The sequence below is a fragment of the Apteryx rowi genome, unplaced genomic scaffold (genome assembly GCF_003343035.1).
Source record: "Apteryx rowi isolate R43461 unplaced genomic scaffold, aptRow1 scaffold_9, whole genome shotgun sequence".
Taxonomy (NCBI): Eukaryota; Metazoa; Chordata; class Aves; order Apterygiformes; family Apterygidae; genus Apteryx; species Apteryx rowi.
This window is the reverse complement of record NW_020451204.1, coordinates 6,343,608-6,355,699: the sequence shown is the minus strand read 5'-3', so window position 1 is coordinate 6,355,699 and position 12,092 is coordinate 6,343,608. Positions and strand designations below refer to the sequence as shown.

General features: G+C 46.8%; 1 protein-coding gene across 1 annotated transcript in view; it reads left to right on the top strand.

Annotated features, from left to right (window-relative positions):
• The first annotated feature begins 2,316 nt into the window (after positions 1–2,316).
• Positions 2,317–12,092, top strand: part of PHYH (phytanoyl-CoA 2-hydroxylase) — a 14,439-nt gene continuing 4,663 nt past the window's right edge. Inside the window, exons 1-8 of the mRNA XM_026091289.1 lie at positions 2,317–2,445; positions 4,904–4,959; positions 5,639–5,749; positions 5,966–6,131; positions 6,855–6,936; positions 8,680–8,861; positions 9,787–9,936; positions 11,083–11,214. Of these exons, the coding sequence (XP_025947074.1) occupies positions 2,353–2,445; positions 4,904–4,959; positions 5,639–5,749; positions 5,966–6,131; positions 6,855–6,936; positions 8,680–8,861; positions 9,787–9,936; positions 11,083–11,214 (972 nt within the window). The 5' untranslated portion in view covers positions 2,317–2,352. The remainder of the gene's footprint in view (positions 2,446–4,903; positions 4,960–5,638; positions 5,750–5,965; positions 6,132–6,854; positions 6,937–8,679; positions 8,862–9,786; positions 9,937–11,082; positions 11,215–12,092) is intronic.

The window sequence follows — 12,092 nt, the reverse complement described above, 5'->3', positions numbered from 1 at the left end:
CCTTCTAGGGCCCTCACCCATGGGATTCCTGCCACATATGGTGTGCACGCTGGGCAGAGCGATCCCCCGTGCATCCGGCACCGTAATAAAGAGAATGCCTGCTTCTTAATGCTGCATTGGTGTTAAGGAGTTTACTCCTGATTTCGGTGACACTGTCGCTGCTGTTCGTCCCTTTGGGATGCCTGCATGCTTGTATCTGCGACTACATGAAGTAGTTTCTTCACATGAGAAGTTTGTGTTCCTAATCCTGTTTGTCCCATTTCTCTGAACAGCATATGTTCTGCCATAACCTTCGAAGAGGAAATGACTAACTGCACGGAGTAAAGATGGAGCCGCAGGCCACAAGCAGGAACGCATGCCAGCCTTCACGGAGCGATTACCTGAACCTGCTAAGCTACATCTTTGGTCTACTTAAAATCATTGTAAGTTTTGCCACGGATTCTAAAGGGAGYCAGATTTGCTTTCAGTATACTTTTAGTATGCTTTTAGGTTAAGTTCAGAAGCACTCATTATCTGTCCCTCAGTTTCTGTTTTTCTGTACCATAAACATACTGAAGGTTAGTATATTGACATCCAAGCTTTTGATTCATCACGATGCCACCAGTAAAACCTGTTGTAAAGCAGACTTGAGCTTCCTAGAGTAGGCTTGGTGTGGTTCTGGTGTACACCCTATTATGAGACTGCCCAGAGCAGAAGGGGACTTCATTTCTAAGGGGAGCTGACCTGCAGTGAGGAGGGTGCCTCTCTGGGAGCAGAGCTGGATTGCTCATGTAGAAGTGGATTATGGACAAACTGGACAGATGTGAAGGTCTACTTGCATGTATGGGATTGGCATAAAAATGCAAATTGTCAGCATAATTTCCTTCCTGCTATCCAGCTTCTGTGATTACAATGTATTTGTTATTGGTTTTGCTCTCTTTACTCAGTTACCACCCATCTCTATTCTCCCTGCTCTCTTATCCAGAAGTCTACTTCTTCATCCCCTGGGAGAATAARTGGGAGAGCAGCCTGCAAGGGGGACCTGGAGCAGGCAGCACAGTGCATTCCTCCCTTCTTCATCCTCCACAGAGCCTTTACTTCCATTCCCCACTTCCCTGCGGTGCTTGGCCCTCTCCTGGTCAGAGATGAATCCCCCTGGCCTAGGGAATGGGGGAAGAAAAGGGGGTAGCAAATTCCAGCAGGAGAACCCCCCTGCACCTTTCAGCAGCATCTGCTTCCCAGCACGGGTCTTGAAGGAACAGTAAGGATTAACTAAATGTCACTGCAACAGCGCAAGCCAATCTAAACATGGACGCAGTGGGCCTGAAGTTCACTTTGTGGGAATGGTGARGCTCTAAGGCACTATGACAACAAGGGCTATATGCAAAGATGCCAAAAATCGTCTTTTGACCTGTGCTGCAAGTGTTTGCTATGGATCCATTTTCAATCTTTTTATATTATTTTTCTCCTCGAAAGTGTCGGATGACATGCATACAGTGTTAATTAATGCATATGAGAGTGTGCTAAGGACAGTGTATATTGGAACGGATTTTTTAAGCGTGTCCCAACTTGAGAGGAATACGAGGCCTCTGCAACTTATTTTTGCAATCTTTATTTGTGACTCCCATTTTTACATTAGCTTCGCTTCTCCTCCTCTCCCTACCCCAGGATTTCCCCTCAGAGCTTTCTTCCTCTCCCTCGCCTCCCCAACCAGSGTGTTGCACTGTGACTCGTTTTGCTCCTCTACCTCTTTTCTTCCTTAAAAGCATCTGAACTAGTCCAGAGGGCTGGGCTGGCTAATWTCGTGCGTCCAGCAAAGATCTGATGTAGCCTGCAGACCCTCAGACCTCTGTCTGTGCAAATAAGGTGCTTGGGAAACGAGCTTTGCCACAATGCCAGGCTGACTGCGGGGCAGAAAAATCGCTCCAGACTGGTTCTTGGAGAGATTAGGCAAGCTCTGGAAGTCTCCTTAGAGATGGGAGATAAGCAAAGAAAATATCTGGGCCAAACTCCGATGTGGTCCGTGACCGAGAGTGCCGAGCATTGCTCTCTGCACGCTTCTGATCAAATCCTGGCAGCTAAGTAGCTACTGGCAGATAAGAAAAGGGAAAAACACAGGAAGGGGCGGGGAGAGCGGGGGGGGGGTAGAAGCCTGACTGAACTTTCCTCGCCTACTTCCCAGCTTCCAGCAGGCCCTCCCCCTTGCGAGCGCTGCCCGCCGCCGGCTCCGGGCAGGCGTTTCGCAGCGTGCACGGCCGCTGGCGCATGTGCAGCCGAGGCAAAGGCCGCAGCCGGCCGGGGCCCAGCTCCACCCCGAGCGCCGCCGCCGCCGCCGCCGCGGTCGTCGGGCAGGGCCGCAGGCCGCGGGCCGCGATGGACCAGCTCGGGAAGCGGTCGGCGGCGGCTGCTCGGCTGGACGCCATCCTCCGGCACCTCCGCCCGGCGCGGGGGGCAGCGCCCGCTCCCGTATCCTTTCTGAGGTGGGGCGGGAAGCGGGGAGCAGCGCGCCAGCCCGGCGGGCACGGGGACGGCGCCTGGCTCCCCCCGGCTTCGCCCGGCTGCCGGCGCCGCGCGGGCCTGCGTGTGGGCGCCCAGGGGGGCTCCGCTGCGCCAGGGCAGCGCCTCCCCGTGGGACGGGCCGTTGGGGGCAGGCGGCCCTGCTGCCCCCGCAGCCTGCTGTTCCCTGCGGGGCTTCAGCCCTGCCGCCCGTGGGTCCGGCTGCCTCGTGGCAGCCCTCCCGGCTGCGTCTCGACACCGCGGGGCAGCAGCTTTGCTTGCTTGTTTACGAGGGTCTGGTCGCAAAGGGTGCTGAAAGCACACGCGTGCGTTTTCRCCTTGTGGCTACCTGCACATCCAGACTCGCCGGCATTAGCTTGCGGCCCCAGGAGCAGTGGTGAAGGGTGAGCTTTTATTCTAGAGACTTATGGTGCTTGAGGAGCTGAATCCTGCAGGGCTCAGCAGTTGCACAGTGAGTCTCAGACCTTGCTGAGAGGCACAGACCTGACTGGGGGACCAGAAGCAGGAAAAAGCGTAGAGGTTTTGTTATATTCTACTTGTGGATGAGAAACGAGGTGGAAATTTTAGAGGCTGCCACTTAAAATATATCAGAGAAAGAAGGCCAGGGCAGAGAGAAGTTTTCATGCTGGTCTGTTCCACATTTCCAAAAATTAAATGAAAACTGACTGCTGATATTATGTTTAAAGCTGCTGCCTTAAATGTAGGAAGAAAGTGAGAACTCTTCACCACTGGGGCTGGGAACACTAAGAACAAACTGATCTATAATAAAGCTGTCTTAGCAGATGTCATTTCTTGGCCATCATGAAGGCTGCAACGCGATGTTAGGGATATTTMAGGAGGTGCATTCTTTTCCTGCCCCAGCCAGCCATTGAAAAATAAGATAAAATTGATGTCCTGATCTTCTTTGTTTATTTAAATGTAAATCTCCATAATAGAGAGTTTAATACTGTGTTGTACATAGCTAGCTTTCCTCCTGTAGGTGCTCTAGAGATTGGTGTAGGGGAAGATGAGTTATTTCTACACAACAGCGGTGCCCAACGTACTATCATTCATTCACAGAGTCTTCCCTTGTGGCCTCAGAAAGGAAAGGAAGCAACAGAAGGTGAAACATGGCAGGGATGTTCCCTGGGAGTTTTCGTGGATGCTTGGCATAAGGAGCTAGAGGAGAGTGCTGCTCTCAGTATCCCCAGCCTCCTCTCTCATTGCAGGACGGCAGCTGAGAAAAAGCCACAGTCACAACTGCCTTTGCAAGACCTTCATTCTTACACCTGTGAATTCAGCTTGGGTGCTGCCTGTTTTGGGACTCTCAGGAGAAAAACAGCATACAAACTGTAGCAGTGAAGGTTACCTCAAAATGCAGACACACAAGGGAGATTCGGGAAACAGCTTTGCAACTGCAGTTATTTGAGTGTTTGACTTTTGGGGTTCAAACATTGACGGAGTTGGTAGAGCAGCGGTTGTCAGTCCGGCAGTTACAGAGCGCGAGGTTTCTGTGGGACTGTTTCTAAGAGAACAACAAAAGGCCGCTACCTGAGATTATCGTGCTAGTCTCAGATACTCGGGAGTTCACATCATCCCCTGCGAAGCTGCAGGGGGATGCTTGGAAAAGCTTCTGGCGATCTCGAACCTGGATGTGCCTATGCTTCAATCTGTACAAAAGCATTGGCTTGCTTGTAAGTGTTCCCAGATATTAAATTGCTTGCTCTGTTGACTAACGTGCCTGTCAGTGAATAACTTATTCCCCAAAGGGTGTGTGTGAGGGGAAAGGAAAGGTTTTAATGTACTGTGTCATCACAAAAATTAGATGCTGGAATACAGGTGGCAGCTCCTTCCCCCCCAGCCCGTGTTCCTCTTGTCTTAGGTAGCGTTAGCACACACAGCRTCCAAGGGACCCCACACTTGTCCTTTGAACGTCATGGAGGTGGCAAGAACAAAACCAGCAARAGCAAGAGGTGCTGCAAAGACCAGWTGGAAGGAGTTCAAATGGGATCCAATGCTTGGCAGACTTGCCCTGTGTCTCCTGTTTCTGAGAGGCTCAGCTGCTCTCTGGGGCACAGAGAAAGACTGGACAAGTAAGCATCTCCAATGGTCATCTCGTTAAGTATCTTGACGTTCTGGAAAGTGAATCCAGGCCTGTGGCCTTCTCTGGAGTCTAAGGCATTTTGTACTCCTTTTGCTATATGCATGGACAGGACTGTACTGTTCCATTATTTTATGCTTCTCTGCCAGACACGCTACTCAGAAGGTGGGAAAGGTTTTCCAGAARCAAAATAAGCAAGAACCTGAATTAGCTGTACAGCACAGCATGTATTTTAAAGAAGAAGCATATTGTAGGGTTCAGGATACTTATGTAGATGCTTTTATACTCTACTGTGCCTTAGTGTATATTCCTTAATATATATACCAGATCGCCATTCCTACTTCAGCACAACTGAGTGCTGTTACTCAGCCAGGGAGGTTTTGGTAAGTTGTATCTTTCTTCGTACACAGAGAAAAGAYTACCATTCAATATTCTGCTCTTTTTTCCACTCAATACATCTTAACTCACACGCTGATTATGTATTACACACAGTCTTTATATAGCTTTCAATTTTGCAGGGATATATTCCCTTTTGTTTAACTGTAGCTTAACAAAAAAGGTTGACTCTGRATGTTGAAAATGCCTGTTGGAGTGAATAATCTGACACCAGGGCATATTCCCGTATGCTTKATTATCTCAGCTGGGAGTAAAGCTGCTGAGGACTGATCTCTACTTTCCTGCTCACTTTTCCTACCTGGAAGGGCAGGAAGGGGCTGCTTTGAACGCTGTCTCAGGAGCAGCTCACAGCTCCATGCAGAAGCAGTGCACAGTTGCTAACACACCGTGCAGGCTCTGCCGAGATGAGACCATCTGTCAGGCCATGTACACACAGCATGTCCTAGGAGCCAAGGTGCACATGCAAGTGTCCTTGGTATCTGCTATCACCATACTGTTGGGAGGGTTTCTGACTGATTTACCCCTTGACAACACCAGCTGGAGCCTTCTCCCCATCAGCAGTTAATCCCTGGCTCTCCACGTTCTTCCTTTCAGGTCTCGTCTTTCATGCTCCCTTTGCGCTCGCTCTGCTCAGTGGTACTAATGTGTTTCTCCTGTTTATCTCAGCTACACCCTGGACAACGATGTTCTAACCACAGAGCAAAGGCAGTTCTACGAAGAAAACGGCTACCTGATTATTAAGAAGCTCGTTTCCGATGAAGACATTGAACGTTTCAGGTACAGGCCTCCTGCCTGAGCTGCTCACGGTATTTCCGTACAGCAGTATCCTTGGGGAGCTCTTGGAAGCTGCAGAATTGGGCTCTGCCACCATGGGAAGCGTGTGCTGTTGCTGTTGCTACCCTCCCCTGTAGAAAGAGTGTGTTTGAGGAGAGTGAGATGACAGAAGATTGCTAAACTGTGCTCTGTCTTCTCTGGTTCCCACCCGTTTTCCAGGAAGGAATTTGTAAGGATCTGTAACAAGGAGGTGAATCCACTGGGAGCTATGATTATGAAAGATGAGATGCTGAGGTCCCAATCCGTTCTACCTGAAAAAGTGGTCAATAAAGTACAGGACTTCCAGGAAGATGAAGAGTTGTTCAGATACTGTACTCTGCCACAGGTAAAAAAAACAAAAAGGGAGAGAGTGGTGGAAGAACCTATGTGAACATATCTGTTTTAATGCCTATGTGAAGAAGCTTTAGTTCTGCTAAAGCACTGTCCTTTGTCCCAGATATCACTCCTAGATATCATTCCCATAAGAATATATGTGAGCAAAGAGTATCAAACAATCTTTTAAGAGTTTTCTGTGTGAACATGGGATGGTGGTCAGGACAGAAAACGTATATCAGTGCTCCCCCACTTCTGTGGTGGGTGAACCATTCAGGAATGCGACTTGCCCAAACTGTGCCAAGCTAGTAGGATGGATTAGCAGCATTTTCTGAACTTTTTTTCTCTGGGCAAAGCATCTGCTCTCTAGGCTTGTAGCTGATATTCAAGTTATGGCAAAGAGCCATAACTGGAAGGTGGCAGATAATGCTATCTACTCTTCCCCCAAGCTTCTCCTGAGCTTTGTGGAAGTACAGCCCTCCCCATCTTTTCAACTTCAGCCCAGTGGCCTGCGGCAGCCTACCACGCCATCTTCCATCTTGGCCTCCTACTGCCATACAAATTTGCAAGATGTGACAGATCCTGCCTCACGTCTTTCATCCCTCCCTCTTGACTTCCTCCTCCTCCTGCTGTACCCTACTTCTCAGCCAGACGTGTGGGTCCCAATACTTTCTCAGCATTTTTTCTTGTGTCTTTCATGTTTCTAATATTTTTTCTAATGTTTTCTTCTCTGTAGGTCCTCAAATATGTTGAGTGCTTCACAGGGCCRAACATAATGGCAATGCACACAATGCTGATAAATAAACTTCCAGATTCTGGTAAGGAGAATTGGATAACAGGGAAATACAGAAATTGCTGTGTGTATGCTATCTGGCCAAAATTGAACTTACTGTTTTAGAAAAGCTGTTTGAATTGAGACAAATTAAAAACAAATAACTTTGAAAATGTACAAGGCTATTCTGTTAATAGTTTGTTTTGGTTTAGCCCTGTCTTACTGAGAGACATTTCTTATCTTTCAATTTTCTGTGGATGTTTGTTTGCTCACATGTTCAAAAGTAGGCATTGGAGCTGCTTATTCAGCCAGCTGCACTTGCMTAAAGGTCCACTGTTGAAGACATCACACTCTTTTTAAGCTTGACTTTTCACATGTGTTGAAAACAAGTGCTTCTGTGGACCTCAGTAAGAGACAATAAACAAAAGGAGCATCCTTTGCTTACAGTTTATATGCTATTTTCTACACTAAGAGTTCAGACATGTCAAATTTAGTCTGTAACTCCTAACCTCACTGACAGCTGTTGGTACTCAGTGCTTTGATATGTAGACACTTGAATAGGTGCCAAGACAAGGATTTTGAAGCCTAGTTTGGCTCCCACTGCTGAAAATTGATATCATAATTCATGCAAGGGTGATGGGGGAGAGAGAAAGAGAACCTAATTAAGCATATTACTGTATTTCAAAGTAGACTGGGCTCTGCATAAGGTATTTCAGTATAGCAAAGTTGAGACCTGAGCTATGTTTCTTGTTCTCAGGTGTCCATCTTCCAAGTGTATGCATATTGTGTTGAGTTACTAAAACACTGAGTTTGTTCATGTCATCTTCACTTGTCATCTTAAAAACTCCACAGAAAATTTCCATTTTTGTTTGAAAAGTCARTAGGAGATGATACATTTATTAGGTAACAACAAAACAGTAGTGGTCAAGAAATGGGACGCTGTTCTGTATTTGCAAGACCTCCACAGGAATCCTTTTGAGGAGTATTTTAGGAGAGATACAGGTGTCAGGAGAGTTTTCTAGACTGCCCATATATGACTCATGAGGAAAGCAGAAACATCCTGATTATATCAATCTAAGGAGAAAATTTAGTGGCAAGAGAAGTCCTTGAATATATAATAGACTGTTTTGATGTAGAAGAGGATAATCTCTTTCCATTTCCATAGTGGGAAGAGAAGTAACAAGCATAACCTCAGCAATACTTTTTGTGTTTAGATATTAATGAAAGAGCCTCTAGGAAGCAGGCTGATTGAGTGCTGGGTAGATTTTCTGGGGAGGCTACAGACTCGTAAATGGAGATTACAAAAAAAAAAAGAAGGGTTAAATAAACATCTGTTGGGAACAGCACAGTCAGGTTGATTCTGCTTGTAACATAAGGATGGATCAAATGCCTTCTTGATATCCTTTCCAGCACTGCTTTCTGTAGTTATTTGAAAGTCTTTGTACTGTGAAAGACTTATGCAACACAGTTCTGGTTAAAGTYCATTAAGCTGGAGAGCAGCCAAAGTAAAAGATGGAAACTCAGCAAATGACTGGTGATGGCCAAGGCCAACAAAACAGATCTGAGCAAGTGCACAGTCAGGCAGTCTTCTGGAGGTGTGCTGTGTCCCCTTGCTTTTGCTGACCTGAGATCCGTGACTGTGCTACTGTTATGTCTTAGTGGGAGGGTCTTTTGGCTTCAAAATCGKTGGTGGAGTCCAGCACACAAAGACACAAGTGAAATGACTTACTGTGGAGGAAAAGGCTGTGTCACATTTGAAGATGTTGAATATTTTGAATCTGTGTTGCAGATAAACAGACTTTTCGCCATCCCATGCATCAGGACTTGCACTACTTCCCGTTCCGGCCTGCGGACCGCATCGTGTGCTCCTGGACTGCTATGGAGAGGACCGACAGGAACAACGGGTGCCTGGCCGTGCTGCCAGGGACACACAAAGAGTCCCTGAAGCCTCATGGCTACCCAGAGTGGGAGGTAGAGCAGCATGGGGGCTTTGTGGAGGGTGTGCGTTTGCAGAGGGTGTGGGGCCACACCATGGCTGGGAAGAGTTCACCACGGAGGGATGACGCACAGGTCAAAGCTGAGGTTTTCAGTGGTGGGTTTTCTGTTTATGCAGCCATCAAGTTGCTGCTTCACAGGAGAGCTGTTTAGTTGGCCTCACTCCGTGTGACTCAAGAGTGGCCCACCTGACCTTGGGCAGATTTCTTCTTTCTCCCAGTTATGGGAGTGAAGTTGTTCTTGTTCAGATGAAGGTAACAGCCTGGTAAATGAGGGAAAAGTCTTCATGTACTCTCAAGATTACTGCTGTAGCTCTGGCTTGAGATGCTGGAGAGGATGCCTTTCTGGAGCTGAACCATCACTGCATTGTAGTTCAGGGCAAGGTGAACTATTTGGCACACTGTGGCATAACCATATAAACRCATGCAACCATTTTCCCCATTCTTGTCAAGTCTGAGGACTCTCTCTCCTCCTCTGAATTTTCCTGTAGCAGGGAAACTGGAAGGTAAACAACTGGATGGAATTAAATATCAAGTGGTATCTTCCTCTTAAGAATGGATGTTTCCTGACCTGACCTAGCATTGGTGATAGTCATACTTGGAGCAGGAGCTTGAACCCCAGAGGCRGCATCCAGTCAACACTTCTGTGATTCCCTCATGCTCTTCTCTGTTCTCGCCAGTGGAAAAAAGTTCTTAATTGTTTGAATCCAACTTCAGAAAGCAGACAAAGAACGATTTTGTTGTGCCTCAAACTTATAGGCAAACAGGCAGGCTCTTAGTTGAGCATGAAGAATATACTACCAGAAGAAAGAAAATCAGTAGCTATCTCTGCCGTCACCTCACTGAGAATTTCCACTTGCTCTAATTTTCATTGAGTGATTTCAACTTTGCTTTTTTTCTAGGGTATAGTAAACAAATTATTTCATGGAATTCTTGATTATGATGAGAACAGTCCCAGGGTTCACGTTGTCATGGAAAAGGGAGACACAGTATTCTTCCATCCCCTGCTCATTCATGGCTCTGGAGTAAACAAGACGTCAGGTTTCCGAAAGGTAGGAAACTAGCCCTCGATATAGCTATCGATATTTTTGTTTGCTTTTTTAAACTGATCAAAGTAACACTACCTTCCCCCTCTTCCCAAGCTTATGAATATCTGGATGAACTTTTTAATGTGTTTTTTAGGTCTCTAATATTATCTAATTATCTGTTATCCTTTTTTAAAAATCTCTGTCTTTTAGAAAGAGCTTGCAAGGGCTGCTGGAGAGAAATACAGCAGGAATAGAAATCAGAAGTTGAATCTATATTTGAAGTCTGGCTGGCTGTTTTTGCTTTTCCAATAGCTCCCTTCCCTCTGTCCCAAAAATTCTCTAACTTTCTTCCCTCTGCCCTCTTGACACATCATCTTGCAATACCAGGAGCCATCATCATTCGATAAATAATTATTTTTATGATGAGGAGACCATTTTTTCTGGTAAGCATTAGATTTCACATCAGTTATTGGCTTTGCATCATTATGATTTAAGAAATGAAACAAGCAAAGGTGTCCTCCTTTCAAGGCCTGATCCTTTGCCAGAAGTGAATTAATTGAGGCAAGGGCTAAGGGAACTGTTGCTTCCATCCCTTTGCTAGCAGCAATGTAGATGTTCCCCCTCATGCACTTCAGCACAGATTACTCTACTGATTTTTTGCCTTCATTGACTCTTGTATAACACTTTTTTTCAGTCCCAGTAGCAGCTGTGGATTTCCCAACAGCTATTGAGTCTGATCTGCTGCCTCTTTCCTCACAACCAGAGCAATAGTCCTAACCTGTCATTGTTATCCTACCTGTATCCCATAGAAACACAGGAGACCCTCTTACTGTGCTAAATCCCATCATTAGTCTGCCTTTGGGGTAAATCAGCACTGAGTGTCTTGGAGCTCCCCAAACTAGGTTATGATCCAGCACCCTTTGCAACTTGCATGCCGGGCAGACATTTAGGAGAGGAGGGAAGGAAGGAAGAAGAGCATGCATGCGAGCAAGAATATTTTTTCCAAGTGGACGCTCTCAGGTGTGCTGGAGTTCTCTGGAAAGAGGAAGGAATATCCTGCCTTGGTCTGTAAAGAAGGAGCTGGGGTGTCCACAATAAGGGATTCACGAGCTTTTTTCTACTGGTTATTTTGTAATCAACGTGGTAGTGATACCYGATTTCTGCCTGCAGAGTATAAGCTGTCACTTCGCCAGCTCAGAGTGCTACTACATTGATGTCAAGAACACTGTCCAAGAAGACCTTGAGAAAGAAACAGTAGAAATAGCACGCAGAAAATTTAATGCGTCTTCTCTGGACCTCAAGGTAAGACTTTGACATGCGCCCTTTGTTACAGTACAGGAGTTCAGTTCCCTTTTCTAAGTATCTCTTGCATGACCATTTTGTGTGGGTTTTGTTATTCCCAGTGTCACAGATCAAACCAGGTATATGAAGCTGTAGGGCCAAGCAGAGGTGCTTGTCAGAATAGATGATCTAATATTTGCGGGTGACTGGCAGTCTTTTTTGTCCTTTTTGCTGATAAGCCTGCTGCTTGCTGTCTAGCTGCCTATGCTGGATAAGTGACCTTGCTCTCTAGGCAGCCCCTTGATGTCTCTTGAGCTCTAGAATCACAGAATCACAGAATGGTTGAGGTTGGAAGGGACCTCTGGAGATCACCTAAGTCCAACCCCCCTGCTCAAGCAGGGTCACCTAGAGCAAGTTGCATAGGATCACGTCCAGATGGGGTCTGAATATCTCCAGAGAAGGAGACACCACAACCTCTCTGGGCAACCTGTTCCAGTGCTCTGTCACCCTCACAGGGAAGAAGTTTTTCCTCATRTTCAGATGGAATTTCCTGTGTTTCAGTTTGTGCCTGTTGCCTCGCGTCCTGTCACTGGGCACCACTGAAAAGAKTCTGGTCCCATCCTCTCGACACCCTCCCTTCAGATACTTGTACACATTGATAAGATCCCCCCCTCAGCCTTCTCTTCTCCAAGCTAAACAGGCCCAGCTCTCYCAGCCTTTCCGCATAAGAGAGATGCTCCAGTCCCCTAATCATCCTTGTAGCCCTTCACCGGCCTTGCTCCAGTAGTGCCACATCCCTCTTGTACTGGGGAGCCCAGAACTGGACACAGTACTCCAGATGTGGCCTCATCAGGGCTGAGTAGAGGGGGAGAATCACCTCCCTCGACCTGCTGGCAACA